This window comes from Thermobia domestica, chromosome 18 (genome assembly GCF_964235325.1).
Source record: "Thermobia domestica chromosome 18, izTheDome1.hap1.1, whole genome shotgun sequence".
Taxonomy (NCBI): Eukaryota; Metazoa; Arthropoda; class Insecta; order Zygentoma; family Lepismatidae; genus Thermobia; species Thermobia domestica.
Genome location: NC_137471.1, coordinates 72,179,267 through 72,197,979, shown reverse-complemented (window position 1 = coordinate 72,197,979; position 18,713 = coordinate 72,179,267). Strand labels below are relative to the sequence as shown.

The 18,713-nt window shown below is 34.5% G+C and overlaps 1 protein-coding gene across 1 annotated transcript in view; it reads right to left on the bottom strand.

Moving 5' to 3' along the window:
- The window catches only part of LOC145675126 (adenylate cyclase type 2-like), a 1,402,841-nt gene that overhangs the window by 556,631 nt on the left and 827,497 nt on the right, over positions 1-18,713 (bottom strand). The window contains exon 4 of the mRNA XM_081745496.1: positions 2,392-2,524. Within this exon, the coding sequence (XP_081601622.1) occupies positions 2,392-2,517 (126 nt within the window). The 5' untranslated portion in view covers positions 2,518-2,524. The remainder of the gene's footprint in view (positions 1-2,391; positions 2,525-18,713) is intronic.

Genomic DNA, 18,713 nt, shown 5'->3' with positions numbered 1-18,713 from the left:
TACAATTGTGAGATGTGGGTTAGAGAAAGCAACTTCCATCCTACTATTACCATAATAGGGGAAGATGTGGACTTAATCGTTCTACTGGTTGCTTTGACACCACCAGAGAACAAAATTTACTTCATGAAGCCTGGGAGGGGAAAAGTAGAAACTAAATTATTTTCGACGAGAAAACTGCAAGAACTTCCTTTTTCACAAAGTATCCTCCTCCTACACACATTCAGCGGATGCGACACCACGTCATCCATTTACTAAAAAAGCAAAGCAACAATGGTTTCATTGTTCAAAAATCAATCGAGTCAGGTAAAAGACATTGCTGACATCTTTTATAACTCCTCATCGACAGCAGATGCTGTATCACAAGCCGGCGAGAAGATGTTCCTCCCTCTATACAAAGCCGCTGCTAACGAACATGATTTGAATCATCACCGACAGTCAGTATTCCTTACATCATCAACCAAAATCAAAACTGACCTCCCTTCACTTCCTCCAACTAAAGGCGCAGCGGAGCAACATTCATTTAGAGTGTACCTACAGATACAGCAGTGGCTTGGTAACAACTTACCTCCTGATCAGTGAAGGTGGGCCCGTGGGGAGAATGAATCTCTATTCCGAGTGACAACAAACGACCCGGTAGCCCCAGACAAAATTCTAAAATCCATATTTTGTTACTATACGACAACTATATGTGGTAAAAAATGAAGTGCCGGAAAGCTGGTATGGAATATTCATCTGTTTGTGGTACCTGTCACGGTACGTGTACTAACGGTGTACGTTTAGGGGATGAGGATTTCGAACTTGATTATGTCTCAGAAGAAGTTGAGTTTTAATTATATGGTGTCAGAATGGTTTATGTACATAACATGTTAAATGGACAAATTAACATTTATTCTGAGAGCCTGTTCATGTTGCCTAATGTAATTGTTCAATTCTATATTATGTGTATTATATAAACCGTCTTTTTGTTGCCTGGATTGCTCTTTCCACGAGAACTATTAGTATGTTGCTCAAGACATTTTAACCTAACCCACTACTCATATATTTAATAAAGTGTTCTGATGTATTTACTATATATTTGTGTGTTTTGTACTTTCAAACAGGATAGGGAAATATTTTCCCACGTCACTTTATATCACAATAATACCCAAAAGTATTCTTCATGGTACATTTGTGTCGTGTACTTTCTCCTGGGGTGCTCTAAGAGGCTCCAAGTGTCCAGAAAGTCACTTTCAGAGAATTTTCCCAATTTCACCAAATTTCCCTTTTAGCACAGTCATAGGGGCATGGACAATATTGCCTTTGAAAGCTTTCTTTCTTCTAAAGAGAACGACATACTAACCATACAATTCGAATAAAAAGTACCTTGTCCAGAAAGTTTAGACCCTATTTTTTCCTCCGTTGGTATATAATCAAGTAGGATAGGGAAATATTTTTTCCCAGGTGAATATCAAATATATGGGAATGGTATTATGCAAAACTATCATCAATACCCTAATGTATTTTCCAGGGTACATTAAGGCCGCGTGCTCTTACCCAGGGCCGCTCTAGAAGGCCCTAAACTTCTACAAAGGGATTTTTAAAGAAAAGTTTCCCGATATTTTTACAAATTTCCCTCTCCGTGTATGTCATAGGACCATGGACAAAGTTCCATTTAGCAGATTGCCTTGTTTTGAAGAGAATGACGTACTAATCACGCAATTAGGGTGAGTAGTGCTGACGCAGTAGCTACTTAACAAAGACTTTCCAAACTCCTGGAAAAATCTCATCGTTAAAAGGATTAAAACCCTCTCCCACCCTGTTGCCGACCCCTCACCCACGGGGACTTTTAGTATGTTGTTTAAGACACTTCCCCCAACAATTGTGCCAAATTTCAGAACTACACGATTTTTTCCCCCTATTTTTCGTTCGTTGCCTGGGCTACAATATTTTCTCTCAGCTCTCCTCTTGTCCCCCATTTTTCTATGTACAACCAGTCAATAATAATAATAATAATAATAATAATAATAATAATAATAATAATAATAATAATAATAATAATAATAATAATAATAATAATAATAATAATATGTACAACCGATAATAATAATAATATTCAAAGCAAAACAAGTGTGGCTGCCTCGCCACCCCAAAATTTTTCTTGCCTCTCTTGTTGCCCCCCTACTATTACGAGCCTAAAGCCGCTACTGTTAATACTTACAACTGCATCACTAAAAATATCACACTCTGAAATCCTTCGAGTAAGAATGAAAAGAAAGATAAAATATTCGAAACGAAATAATAAATAACATGTGTGCATACATAATTACTTTTTTGAACGAAATAATAAATAACGTGTGCGCATACATAATTATTTTTTTGTTCCTAAACTAAGACAAGACATTTCCTACATACCGTATTCTGTAGTAGCGTGGCAATTAGAATAATGGCCGAGCAGAGAACCCCTACAGACAAGCAGGCCAGGAAAAGGGCGTGTTTCAGGCGAACACAGTACCTCCTATAGAGCTCCTCCAACTCCATCTCGCCCCTGGAAAGGTAAGTACACAACAACAGTTAAATATTAACAGACACTTATAACAAACAGTAAGTAAGAGAGAAAGGTAATTAATTACTTCATACAATGAAATAAATTATCTCAACGTGCATGTACAGGACTGTGTAGAGAGATTTAACAGGTTTAGAACAAATTTCTTGATTCTTACAAAGAAAGTTCTCAGTGATATATAGGATTATTTAAAAAGAACAAACCAATTTCAGAACCCTATTTCCTTGTCCGCATTTATGCGCTCGTATTTTCAGCACATAGCAGAATGTCAAGGGCGTGATGAAGAAGCAGAAGAGGCAACGAGTAGCAAGTTGCAAGAACTTTATTATATAACAGCAGATATCTCACTAGTTTTCTTCAAAATTATTGTCACCGGGAATAAGACATATTATTTGAAATACATTTCTCTTACCAAACGATAATCTTATGCATGGGTCAATCCAGGGAAGCCAAGATATACCAAAGTTCGTATGCAGAGTCACAAGTCAAGGGACTCATAAACCATGAAATAGTTCCAGAAGGCTATATCATCAACGGCAGCGTTATCTACAGGTGATGAAACGACTTCTCCAGTGAGTGACCCTTGTCTGGTCATAATTAATCAACACCGGCGATTGGAGAATTTTCGACGATAATGACCTCTCGTATAACTATAACATTGGTAGGCAGCTTCTGGCCTAAATGTGATTACTGTGATCCACCATCCACAGTATTCGTCAGATTTAGTTCCAGAGGAGTTAAATACATCTTGTTCCCAATGTTCAAATTCCACAACAAGGGCAACATATTTGAGGATATTATATAGACATCTATAGATCTTCTTCAGCTGAGCAAAACGATATGTATCAGTATAAAATCGCATACGTAGTCTCTGAGAACACCAAGAAAAACGTTTTCTTCAGAAAACTAAAAATTAATTTTGTACGAGATAAGTGAAACTAATACTAAAATATATCCTCATTAAGCCCTTCGTTTCGATACAAGCAAAATGACAATACGTCCTATGGTTAATGACATATAGCCCAAAATTTCTATTAACTATTAAACTTTAATTTCTCTTTACGTATGGTTCATGACATATAGCCCAAAATTACTATTAACTATTAAACTTTAATCTCTTTTTACGTATGGTTAATGACATATAGCCCAAAATTACTATTAACTATTAAACTTTATTTTCTCTTTACGTATAGTTAATGACATATAGCCCAAAATTACTATTAACTATTAAACTTTAATCTCTCTTTACGTATGGTTAATGACATATAGCCCAAAATTACTATTAACTATTAAACTTTAATCTCTCTTTACGTATGGTTAATGACATATAGCCCAAAATTACTATTAACTATTAAACTTTAATTTCTCTTTACGTATGGTTAATGACATATAGCCCAAAGTTACTGTTAACTATTAAACTTTAATTTCTCTTTACGTATGGTTAATGACATAGGCCTATAGCCCAAAATAACTATTAACTATTGAACTTTAATTTCTCTTTACGTACGGTTCATGACATATAGCCCAAAATTACTATTAACTATTAAACTTTAATCTCTCTTTACGTATGGTTAATGACATATAGCCCAAAATTACTATTAACTATTAAACTTTATTTTCTCTTTACGTATAGTTAATGACATATAGCCCAAAATTACTATTAACTATTAAACTTTAATTTCTCTTTACGTACTATCTTGTAAAAAGAGAAGAGATATAATCATCAATCAAGAAATTACATCGAGCGAACCAAAATGAGATTCTTGAAATTAAATTTCAATGTGTAGTTTTTCTCTGAGAAAATCGAGAATAAAAATAAATTTTTGGTGCTAAAACGCATCCTGTTCGTTACAATAATAACTGACAATTTTAATTCTACTCAAAACATTATTTATTTATTTATGTACTCAATATATAAAAAAAATACACTGTTAAATAGAAAATAGAAAATTGATATCTATAATTGTGTGTCTTCTAACGTCGAAATAATACTCATATAACAGTGATAAATTTGCCCTGCACAGCGTTGTTGCTAATGCTCTCGCCTTTGATGTGACCAGTCTCAGGTTCGATTCTAGGTGGGGACACTCGGTCGAAAAAAGTGTAGAAAAAGCTTTTATAGGCCAGCCATTCTTGGTGACGTTTTCTTGGGTTTTTCCTCATTCATATCAGATAAATGTCGAGATGGTAGCTATCATAATTGTTCCAGGCCACTTCCCTCCTTCGTTCCCAATTCCTTGAGCAGTGTGATCGCCAAGGGAATTCATCCCTTATGTGAGACAGGTTTAAATTGCCATAGAAACCGAACGCTTAAAAATTTAAATCTTAATCCTAATCCTAAAATTCTAATCATACACATACTTTTGCAAGAAGTAAACTTTTATATATGTCCCGAATAGCCAAAGGCAAATAAGATGTTATTTGAAAACCACAATTGGTTTCTGGCCGTCAGTATATATATATATATATATATATATATATATATATATATATATATATATATATATATATATATATAACAGCTTGCAGTTGACGTATATGTAAATTTTAAAAAGTTTAGACTGAAATCAATAACGAACTGTATGTAACTTATACAATGAACGAAAACCTACTACGCCTAAAGACTTTTCTGCTAGATTTTTTAAAATATTTTTTCTTTCTCTTTTTCACATCACATCAAATTTCAAAAACAGAATGACGCTATTAAAGCCATAAAATCTGCCTTGAGGTCTTTGTACAGTATACGTTTGCCTTATTCATGTATATTGCATTCCGCCTTTGGGCAAAGCTGCTTTAGATGTTCAAAAAAAAAATGTTTAGCTTGTGTCGAGTTATTTGTAAGATGAGAGGATTGTGCTTCGTAGGGTTTACTGGTTATGACGCTCATTATACAGATATTTAGTAGCGAAAGAAGGCCCTAGGTAGAGGTCACTTTAAAATGATCTTTTGTAGTATTAGTTCTAGTTTAGGGGGTCGATATTACAAAAGCTCGTATGCACCATTTTTGTTTTAATAGGACCTAAGGGAAGATAATATTGTTCTAGTTTCAAGTTCATGATAGTGGATTTTTTCAACATGTATATTAAGAACACTAGTTACCCTGTCTGGCCACATGTGTGTGTCGCCTCGTCTGAAAGACAAAGAAAAAAAAGAAAATCAAGAACTACTTGATGGTTGACGATCAATTTTGGCCAGAAGATAGAGGATCACAAGTGAGGAATTGACTTTGTTGATGGACGTGTATTTGACCCGTATGTAGTAAACACCAATCATTTCCGGCTTTAAGGTTGATCACTCTAGAGCAAAGAAAATGGTATACATTGCGAGAAGCGGTTTCTTGCAACCGATTAAGTATTCTAAGAATATATTTAATCTCTATCCTTAACGTTCTACTAACACGAGAAATGATAGAAGTTCATTGCATCTTCCACTTTCAATATTGCTCTACATCAGGGTTTCTCAATCTAGGGGTCGCGAGAGGGTTTCGTGGAGGTCGGGAATATAAACGCAAGATGAATGAATTGACCGAATTTGATTTTAATCCATTCGCTTTTAGAGAAGTCACTGTATCAACTATATACAAGAAATGGATTCTACTATTATAGAAAGCCTAGATAGATAGATATCGTGAGACCTTCGCCATAAGTATATTAAAAATCCCACACAAGCTTATTACAAACCAGAAATTCAAGCGCTTAGAAGATAAAGTGTTATATAACAAATTTAATATGACAGGAAAATTGACTCTCACAAATTTGTCCATTAACATACAGCCTTCATCGTTTCTAAATATCTGCACTCGGACAAGGACTCGCTAAATAATATGTTGCGTAGCAAGATTAACATTTAACACGTGTATGAACTGCCAGAATGCAACGTTTCAAATAATGTAGCATAACACCTTTATCCTCTAAGCTCTTCAATTATAAGTGGGTCCCTGGCAAGGGGATGTGATAAAATAGGCATCGTGATAGAAATCAGGTTGAGAAACACTGCTCTACACAAAGTAAAATCGATAAGAGATGACGACAAGTGGTTTTTTAGAATCGATTTAGCGTTCTAAGAATAGGTATCATCATCTCTCTTATTGTTCTATTCAAACTGGTAATGGGTACCGAAAACAGGTTTACAGTAAATAATGAAGAATCCCAAGAACATATGGCTGGTTCCAGTGAATAGCCGGCTAAGTCGAGTTTTTTTTTTCTTTTTTCTTTTTTTTTTTTTTTTTTTTTTTTTTTTTTTTTTTGAAAATTGAGATTTTACAGGTATAAGCTTCTTTTGGTGAGTTCTACATTGTGCAGAAGCGGCTAAAGCGAATTCATAAAATTGAGGAAGTTACAGCATTTGGTTATGTCAAAATTAGCCAGGTAACTGCTGTAAAATTTATCTTTGAACTGCTGTCCTGTAAAATTTACTTTTCCCGACTTAGCCGGTTATTCACTGGAACCAGCCACCATCTCCAGTACAAACTCTTTACTAACACTAAAAGTGGTATAAATCTAATATCACTTCCGGTTTCAATAATCTTCGAGAAAATACTACGCTATAAAAACAAAACTCCTTTACATGGATTACACTGACCTGCTACTTGCATTTAGATTTCCAAACTATGCTACACATACTGTCAGTATGGGTAAGTTTTGTACAAGAGCTATTTCTGTCCATTTGTCTGTCTCTCGACAAATCTCAGAGCTAAAAATGTAAGAAATTTATAGAAGCGATTTCTTGGAATCGATTTAATCCCAAGAATAGGTTACATCACCTCCTGTGACCCTATATTTGAACAGGAAGTGGTGGAACTCAATGAGTTCCTATTTCAACGTTTATCACCAGATAGTGAAAACTGTATTTTGGGGTCAATTATGCGTTCCAATCAGCAATACCACTTCCACTCTTATATCTCTACCATAATTAAAATTGGTAGAAATGTACTATCACTTCCTGTTTCATAATAACGTTGTTCTGTTAAACATTTGTTTTGCCATATAGCGTGCGGGATATTTTTATTAGCCTACCGCTAAAGTAACTTCCCAGAGATTAAAGGTCATATTCGTTTTCAGTGGTAGAGCGTTTACCTCTGGTGCATGGGGTCCTTGATTCGATCCCAGCTCGCGCCAAGTCAGCTTTGTGGTGGACAAACACCGTGTGCGTGGATTTTCTCGAGGTTCTACCATTTCCTCCCTACTTCTTCATTGTACCATTTCATTCATTTCTTATCATCACCGTCTCCTTTAGCCTTACCAACATAAGCGTGGGAAGTAAAAAATTAAAGATTTCATGCTCTTCTTTTTACTTCTAGCATCATTCTCGCTGAGCACTGGCTCTTGTTTTAGAATATCCCATATAGAACGTAATACTCCAGATGTATACAATTAATTAAAATGGTATATGCGTAATTTTTGGGACACTGGTGATTTTTTGGATGCATGATCAATTGTGTATTCTCCCAACCCATACTTTGTTTCGGTCGGAGAGGCAAAATAAAAAAGAAAATAATGTTCTTGTTAGGCAATTACACATGAAAATATACTTAAATAAATCTATAATTCCAGTGAAAAATCTGTATCGCAGACGATTAACCTATAAACACCAAATGACAGGGACGTATTGATGGCTTAGCTCTCAAAGAGTCAGATTTTCACTGGAATCTTGGATTTGTTTAAGTACATCTTCGTGAGTAATTGAAGAACGTCAACATTAATTTTTAAATACATTTATGCTCTCCCTTCTGCATGGCTAAGTGCCCTTAGTTTGGGAGATCCGGGTTCGGTTCCCAGCAGAACCTCATGTGGTTCTGATTCCACGTTAATCAGTAGATCCCGTCTCATACAGCCTAGCTCCCGAAAGGGACGTTAAACTCAATATCAACTCAACTCAAAAGAAACCGCGGGTTGGGTGGATGCACGTTTGGCCAGGCGTCCAATAGCAAAGATTGATCAAAGAATGTAGGTATCGTGTGAAGTGTCCTAACTGTGTCTAAAAGTCGTTTTCAAACGTTTATTTTTTGAAAACATAACAAATTGGGGCACATTCCAAGCACTTAACAGCACTTTCTGTTAAACATTGTTAGGATTCATTCTAGACACTTTTGTGCACTAATAGAACACTTCGGGACACTTATTAAATATTGTTCATAACTAGTTTTGAAAAACCTTTAAGTGTGTTCAAACTTCGTTTTATTTCATTTGGAGTGCAGTCAGTATTGATCTCCACTAAGGAAAACACTAATAGGAAGCGACAAAAAGTTTCAAATATGGATTCAGCGCTTCCTACAAATGATTCCATCTCAACTTCTTGTTCCTCTATTTATACCGGAAGTGATAAGAATGCACAATTTCTGATCGACTTAGTAGAGCAAAAGCAGTAATAGCTAGCGAGAACCAATTTTTGATCCGAATTCAGTACCACAAAAATAAGTTACATCTCTATTGCAACCAGAAATAATAAAAATCTAAAACCATTTCCGGTTTAAGCATTCATTTCTATATAGTAGATTTTGACTCACAAGTCAGCTATTATTCAATGGGTAATATAAAGAAATTGAGTAAAAACAGTGTACATATGCATAACTCTCTTTAAGACAGTTAGACTATCTCTTCCAAGATCAATAATGAACCTGTTAATTTCTGAACTACGACCCCAATACATATACAGGGTGTTAATGAACTATACCGACAAACTTTAAGAGGTGATTCCCCACATCAAAATAAGATAAAAAGTTCATATGGACCTCTGACGAAAAGTGCGTACTTTCAGAGCTAGGGCTGTCCAAAATCGCGAAAACGCCCAATTTCAAGAGCCGAAGTTCAATACGCTAACCAATTACCTACTGTGTCACTTCGGCTTCCACATTAGTTATTAACTAGTTAAAATCGTTTCATGGAAGACTATACATAGGATTGTATAAGGAGACATTGCTTATGTGAGTGTTACAATGACTTATTCGAGATTTTCTCCTTTAACTCAAAAACAAGTTGTATAGACCTTCGTCAATGATGAAAATACCTAGGTTCAAATCCCCGCCAGGCTCTAACTTTTTCAAATGTTTCGATTTCAATTTCAATATACACTCAGTGTGACAAGCAAGATCTTTTCCTCTCTAGAAAGAGAAAGATGTTGGAATGAAGAGAACTGGAGAAGGTCTCTCTGTTATGCCCCACAATTATTCTTGTTTATGCCTTTTGCTTTTCATGTTGTTTGTTTATTTGTATCTTTTGCTTTCCTTGTTTATATTCGTTATTTGTTATATGTTTTGTTATATGTCAACCTATTTCTTGGTCGGTATCAGAAATTAATCCTTGGAAAACTAAATTTAATTTATTTAGATATCAGAGGAAGAAGAAAGAGATATAAGACAAAAGAAAGAATTGTAATTGTGATTGGTAATTGTGAATCCGTTAATTCTTAACTGCAAATTCAATGAAAATAACAATTTCAGAAGTTATTAATGTGTTTGAATCTTTATCTGCTAAAAGTTATATAATTTAATTCGTAATTATTCAAGTTTTGAACGTGTTGTGGATATTTTAACGGTGCCAGTAAAGTAATAAATATGAAGAATTAAATACTTTCTTCTGGGGCTTAGGCCCTTATTCTTCCATACCGCCACATCACCTTAAAATATGTTTTGATAGAAATTATGGTGTAATCTGCAAGTATACAATCCAAATTCTAGTAATCTTCTATACAATGTAATTTATATAAATATCATTTGAAATTAGTTATTGCCTTGGCACGATTTTACAATAATCATAACGTCTACTATGTTACTGAACCCTTAACGGTATAACTGAATGTAATATGAATCAGCGTAGCATTAAACATAATCTATGCCATTGTATAAAACAGAGTTAGTCAACGAAGTCTGAATATTGAACCATGAAGTTAGATATCATATACAGCAATGCCAGAATGATTACGATATATACAAAGGCTATATTAAAAGGATAAAAGATATAATTATAAAGGAATATTAAAAGATAGATGTATTTATGGAAGTTTTAAATAATGTGCTTAATATATGATAGAGTTTATACTTAATATATGTTGCCTTTGTTGAATTAATGAGCTTTGGGTAATGCTGACTATATAAATAGTAACTTCAGTATCATAATAAGATAAACTCTGACAATGGGTAATGCTTATGAGAAGATTCTTAATTAATTTCAGTGACCAAGCCAGTATTATGAGTTTGCCTTCAAATTAGTTGCTATCTATTGCTAGCTATTTAAATCATGTTATTGAAATCCGAAGTTTACTTGAATATTTTCCATACATTCAATCAGTTAGTCACGGTTTCTTTTCGTATCGCACCGTGCAATGTGATCAAATAGGTCTTCATGGTGTTACTTACTTCCGAAATCAAGAATCTGGATCTAAATACGATTTTCCACGTTTTGCATAAACGTGGTGGCGACTCAGTTTTAGGCCAATACATAACTCCTTGTCTATACGAAATAAAAGTCAGATATGTCAGAATATGAAGCGTTGTCGAGCATGTCAGAATTTGGCGACCTATCAGCCAGGATTGGATAAAGAAGTCAAGTCGTCATGAAGATTCTAATAAATTGCTGGAGCGGATGTATGAGATATGAAGGAATTTCGTTAAAATTCCCCCCCAAATATTAACTGTGAATGCGAGAAAGTAAATATGGTGAACGTGGCGAGAAAGAAGAAAAGGTGCTATGGTCCTAGAAACTATAAATATTAATATGTCCAGTGTTGAAGTTGAAAAAGACTTTTTTAAGTGTTGCGGGGAAGTAGTTCCGACGATAAAGAAAGGAGGCAAGAGGAAACTCAATGTACGAGATAAAGTAATTACCTGTGTTAAATGCACAAAATTGTTCCACCAGCGATGTGTGGGAATCATGGAAAATCCAGAAGATCAAGGTATTGAATATTTTTCGAACTGGATCTGTCAAGACTGCCAATTGAAAGGAAGTGAGAATTATAACAAGACAGATAGTGAGGATGATTTTGAAGATATTGCGACAGAAGAAGACAAAGAAAAAGAAAAGGAGAGAGAGCTGGGAAAAGAAGAAGAAGTTCAGCGGAAAGAAATACAAAATTCAAAAGAAGAAGAAGTGCCAAACGAAGAAACTAGACAGGAAGAATTGCAGAATTCGAAGGAAGAAGGAGAAATTGAAGAAAAAGCGCAGGCAGATAAAACAAAAGATATTTGTACTCTGATGGAGTCAGTTGTTTTACACGAAGCCAAGGAACAACCGAATGTGTCATCATCAGAGCTAAATAACCAAGAAATGTTCAACCTGCTTATGCAACAATTATTCCTATTTCGATTAGAAGTTACAAATAATCTAACAACATTGGCTAATAATATGCAAACTTTCGGGAAGGAATTGAAAGAAGAAATCCGAAATGACCTAAAATCAGCAGTTGGAGATTTAAAGAAAGAAATTGTAAAAGATCAAGAAGAGCATCAACCATGTGACAGTTTGATAGAAGATAAGCTGAAGAACACCACTGAGGGAGCAACAACATTTATCGAAGATATTAGTATGTGTGATGAAAGAATAGAATATGAAACTTTCTCATGTAGAAGTTCGAAAACTTCGAATGGGCTAATTGAGAAACCTCCTAAGAAGTTAAGAGAATCGAAAGAAGAAACCAAAATACTACAGCTGGGAAAAACAAATATGATAATATGCAAAGATAGAAACTGGAGAAAAATAAAGAAAAAGCAAAGCAGAAGCAGGAAAAGAAAAAGGAGAAAAATCACAATGGCAGAAATCGACATCAGAAATAAAAAAAGGAAGAGAAAGAATTCCAACAAGAAAAGATATTTGATGAACAGGCCGAAGAAGAAGCAACGGAGAACAGGATGTTCGACAGAAAGAAATCTAGAAAGAAGCCTAGAGAAAAGTACTGGAAGAAGATAAGCACAAAATCCGAAGAAAAACTATGGAACCTCCAGAAAAAGAGGAAGAGAAGAAAGAAATTTGAACTGGACAAGAGATGGAAACATCATAGGTGGAAAGACAAAAAAGAGAAAAAAGAAATAAGTGGGAGAAACCACCATAGAAAGAGAAAAAATAAACAGAAATATAAGGAAAGAATAAGTGATGGGAGAAGATGGAAAAGAAAGAGAAAACACAACGATAAATGGATGACGGTTGTTTCTCGTTCTTGTTGTTATATGTTATTGCCATTGTTCTGTCTGCTATTTTGTTTATTGAATTTCTAATTACACACTTATATCTTAGTTGACTGGTCCCTATATAATAACTGAATTCTGAAGAAATTATGCTGCTTTTGAAACCTAAAACTTGAACAGAAAATTAAACTAATGGAAAAATATGCTATAGAGGTGACTTAAAAAAAATTATCACTGATAATTTTTTTTTCTTGAAGGAGGGGGAAAATTGTTATGCCCCACAATTATTCTTGTTTATACCTTTTGCTTTTCATGTTGTTTGTTTATTTGTATCTTTTGCTTTCCTTGTTTATATTCGTTATTTGTTATATATTTTGTTATATGTCAACCTATTTCTTGGTCGGTATCAGAAATTAATCCTTGGAAAACTAAATTTAATTTATTTAGATATCAGAGGAAGAAGAAAGAGATATAAGACAAAAGAAAGAATTGTAATTGTGATTGGTAATTGTGAATCCGTTAATTCTTAACTGCAAATTCAATGAAAATAACAATTTCAGAAGTTATTAATGTGTTTGAATCTTTATCTGCTAAAAGTTATATAATTTAATTCGTAATTATTCAAGTTTTGAACGTGTTGTGGATATTTTAACGGTGCCAGTAAAGTAATAAATATGAAGAATTAAATACTTTCTTCTGGGGCTTAGGCCCTTATTCTTCCATACCGCCACATCACCTTAAAATATGTTTTGATAGAAATTATGGTGTAATCTGCAAGTATACAATCCAAATTCTAGTAATCTTCTATACAATGTAATTTATATAAATATCATTTGAAATTAGTTATTGCCTTGGCACGATTTTACAATAATCATAACGTCTACTATGTTACTGAACCCTTAACGGTATAACTGAATGTAATATGAATCAGCGTAGCATTAAACATAATCTATGCCATTGTATAAAACAGAGTTAGTCAACGAAGTCTGAATATTGAACCATGAAGTTAGATGTCATATACAGCAATGCCAGAATGATTACGATATATACAAAGGCTATATTAAAAGGATAAAAGATATAATTATAAAGGAATATTAAAAGATAGATGTATTTATGGAAGTTTTAAATAATGTGCTTAATATATGATAGAGTTTATACTTAATATATGTTGCCTTTGTTGAATTAATGAGCTTTGGGTAATGCTGACTATATAAATAGTAACTTCAGTATCATAATAAGATAAACTCTGACAATGGGTAATGCTTATGAGAAGATTCTTAATTAATTTCAGTGACCAAGCCAGTATTATGAGTTTGTCTTCAAATTAGTTGCTATCTATTGCTAGCTATTTAAATCATGTTATTGAAATCCGAAGTTTACTTGAATATTTTCCATACATTCAATCAGTTAGTCACGGTTTCTTTTCGTATCGCACCGTGCAATGTGATCAAATAGGTCATCATGGTGTTACTTACTTCCGAAATCAAGAATCTGGATCTAAATACGATTTTCCACGTTTTGCATAAACGTGGTGGCGACTCAGTTTTAGGCCAATACATAACTCCTTGTCTATACAAAATAAAAGTCAGATATGTCAGAATATGAAGCGTTGTCGAGCATGTCATCTCAATGAAGGCAATCATTTACAAACTTATTTCCAGCAGTTGCTCTAGATTTGATATTTTCATCTACTTTCAAGCATTTCTTGATTCATGTATGGTCAGTATTTTTTAATTCTCTAAACATACAGTTTATAAAGAAATAATACATTACTTACACAGGAATATTGAGATTAATATATGGTGTTTTTTGGAAAGCACGATCCGAACTATAGAGATTCAGCTTAGAATGGAGAACTGTTACGTTAGTCACCTACTTTACAATTTTACCTGCATAAACACCTGGATTGGTGCTACCAACTGCTGTCAGTGCCGAGAAAAGTTACGTGTAAGTTGGGTTGCATCTGTCTCGGCGTTCTCACAACTGCAAATGACCTGGACCCCAAATAATTTAATTATATCAGTCAGGGGTCCAGGTAATTGCTAGTTAAAATGTTTATCGTCGTATCGAACAATGGGTTTTGGTATCTTACTTAGAATTCTGATGCCTTTATTGATAGTCAATTCTTCACATACCATTTTCACCACTTCATCTATGTGTAAAACACTTCCCGCTCAGGAAGGTTTTCAGATCGGTGCAACGACATTGCGCAATTTTTTCTAAGAATTAGATCTTTGATAATCTCTGTAATCTATGACTTATTAACGAGGAGCAGAAAGTGCTGAAATTGCGCAAATTTTCGCCGTGACGTTGCCAACAACAGGATTAGGAAATTGTGTGAAATTTTGCACCGAAATAAAATGTATAAACGCCATTCGTTAGTGAAATATACTTGTATTGCATTCTAATATTTACAAAGCAACATAATTTTATATATATATATATATATATATATATATATATATATATATATATATATATATATATATATATATATATATATATATATATATATACAGGGTTGTTGACGTTGCCAACAACAGGATTAGGAAATTGTGTGAAATTTTGCACCGAAATAAAATGTATAAACGCCATTCGTTTGTGAAATATACTTGTATTGCATTCTAATATTTACAAAGCAACATAATTTTATATATATATATATATATATATATATATATATATATATATATATATATATATATACAGGGTGCGGCACGTAAAACTGGCCCGTAAAGTGAACACATAAAATGAAATGTAATGTATTGAATATGACTACTCACCTTCACAGCAGCCTTCACAGCAGGTGCTGAAAGTGTCCTCCGCCCACTTCAACGCCCAATAACGCGTGGGGCGGAAATGGCACACCAAACACCAATCTTCTCATCATGCAAGGGTACCTGGTGGATTGCGTGTGGATTTTCTGTCGACCAATACCGGTTGTTTTGGGAATTTACGTACCCAGACAGGTGGAACCACGCCTCGTCACTCATGATGAGCATTAGTGGCTCCAAGAAACCACTGGCAACATTGCTCAGCAGCCATGAACAGAAATGCACCCTCTTCTGCAGGTCAGGCTCCTTCAGTTCTTGCACAACACTTATCCGGTACGGTTTTAACTTCAGTCCCCTTAAAACACGTCTGCAACTTCTCTCACTCGCATGAACCTGTTGACTCAATCTCCTGGTTGACTTTCGAGGACTTCTTGTCATTATCTCCTCCACCTGAATCTTTAATTCAGGTGTGCAGACAGATGGTCGTCTGTTCCTGGGAGCATTTTGAACCGATCCTGTACGCCGCCATTTTTCAATCAATTCCTGAATGGTGCTTTTTGCTGGCACAGAACGTCCTGGAAATTTCTCCCGAAACAAATTCATTGTTTTCACAAAAGATCCAGTGAGAATGAACCCTTCAACAATGGCAACACGCTCGGGTATCGAATACGGCATTATCACACACTGACACTCACCCGGCTTAACACAACGATGCCTTTTTCTCAACTGGTTTCGACAAGTTTCACTGGCTGCGGCTGCACGTGACTGCTGCAGGTCACGTAAGTCTACCCGACCTCGACACGCCATCTCTTGGTAGGAAGGTAGATTATTTAAGTGTTGCCAAAAACACAATATACCATATATTACGACGGGCCGGTTTTACGTGCCGCACCCTGTATATATATATATATATATATATATATATATATATATATATATATATATATATATATATATATATATATATATATATATATATATATATATATATATATATATATATATATAGAACATTTCACGTTTACCGTTTGAATCTTTGGAATTTAAATCCTACAGCTTTTAAAAATGTGATTAAAAATAACGTATGGACATCTTTTAATTTCTTTATGATCTAGTGTGTACTCATGATCTTCCAATTTTGAAACTTCCTGTCTTATAATTTTATTTGGTTTATCGTTGAACTATTCAGTCTTTTTTCTGCTCCATAATTTCCAAGCTAATCCAACTAAACAAACTGAAAATTAACGACAGAACATCCATTTGTATGAGTTATGAGTCAACATATGTGTTTTGCGAAAAAAAAAATGATTTCCACCTTCTGTTATATCTGGTAGCACTGCGTGGGTTCTAGTGTAATTCAATCGTTGCTTCCTAGTTTAAAAATATATGCATTAACAAAGATTCATTTTAGTATAAGCATTATTTGTGTATCGCTTCATGTTCAAAAGTTCTACTATCCTGAATTCTGAGTTGCATTGCATATTGGACACCCTGTAGAAGCATTATTGTTTCTATTTTCATACCAATCCTTACAGTTTTTAACATTCTTGCAATTTCTATTAAGCACTGGCTATTCCCCCATTTTATGGAGGAATTGTACTAACCTGCTTGAGAATGCTTAACACTTCTGTGCCAACGTCGACCTATATATTATCAATTACATGGTTTTCTGCTTTGGTGCTCCTCAGCAAGAAAACAATACATATATTCTTTTAGCGGTATCATAAGAAACCAAGGAAAACTCGGAAATGTACCTAAGACTATAGGGATAGCAAGTGACATCTATCCTTCTGCATTTCGTCTTCTTGTCTTCCTTTTGGTTCATAAAACATGAATAATTCATAACGGTTCCACAACACATACTGTGAAAAACTAACGCATATGTACCTTATCTTCTCCCTAGTGATATATTCTTTTATATTACGTTTCCTTTCTACGTATTTCGTCCATCTTCTTGTTATTGTTTTTCCGTTACGCGGAAGTTCGCGTAATCCTCGACAACAACATTGCATTTTCGTTTTGAAAAATATCGACTTTCCGTCGTCTGCAGTAGATGGAGCTCTTGCTGATATTCGGTCATAAAAAAATAAAAAGATGATGACCAAGGCATATTGCCTCACTGAACGCTAGGAGGTCATCTTCCGTCACGTAGATGTCTCTGGGGGCCTTTGTTCCGACGAGGAACTTGTTGTGTTTAAAGAAAATGTAACGATGAGATATAAGATACGAAAAGAAATATAAACTTCTCTGTATATGTAGTACATGAAGCTAAAAAGAAACGATGTCTAATGTTATTTATACAAAATATTACAAATTTATCGACAAACTACTGAATATATTAACTTTTCACTACAATTGCAGGCTTGCCAACTGTACGACAATTTATCGTCATATAGGATAATTTAAACTCTAATGCTATATATGACAATGCTCTTTCAATAACAGATGAGTACCAGGCACGTAGCCAGGATTTCGTAATAGAGGGGGTCCGTGACGAAACACTGTGGTTATCACACTAGGGGCTGGATCGTTCTAAACTGTTTTATTGGCAACATATATTAGTTCGTTTCGTAATGGGGGGTCATGACATGAAATATTGTGGTTATACACTAGGGGCTCGATCAATCTAAACTATTTTACTGGTAACATACCCATATTGGTTTATTAGGACAATAAAATGAGGATATGTTAATAAGTATTTTAATAACAAACTATTAAAAAATCTCCAGTAAAAGGATATTTTAAAAAAGATATAGTCTTTCGAACTCGGTTCTTTTTGTCTTCTCTCTTCTTTCTCTTATCTTCGTTTAATGCTATCAAGGATAGCAATGAGATCCCTTTGACAGTAAAGGCATTCTAAAAAATGGATTAGTGTTACTGCGAAATTGAAAATTTCTTTAACACGTGTAACTGGAATCTATGTTGCCAGGCTCATATTACTGGTGATAGTGGGCATTTCTTAAGTTCTACGTGAGAGTCTATCTGATCGAACCGGTTTATCGATTGTCACTTGTAGTCCATAGGATTAGCATGGAGCTAGATGAAATTCGAAATGCTCCGTTCCAATAATGTCCATTTTAAACTTGAACCCCTTCCGTTTCCTCAACACAAAGCTCTCATAAAAAAGAGTAACCAAACATTTGCTGTAGTTTTATATTTTTAACGCTGATTCTTCTTTTTCTTGTTTCTTTCTGTTTCATCGTTCCTTATTTTTTTCATTTATGGTTACGAAGGGGGAATCCGGGACCCCCCGGACCCACCTCTTGGCTACGTGCCTATGAGT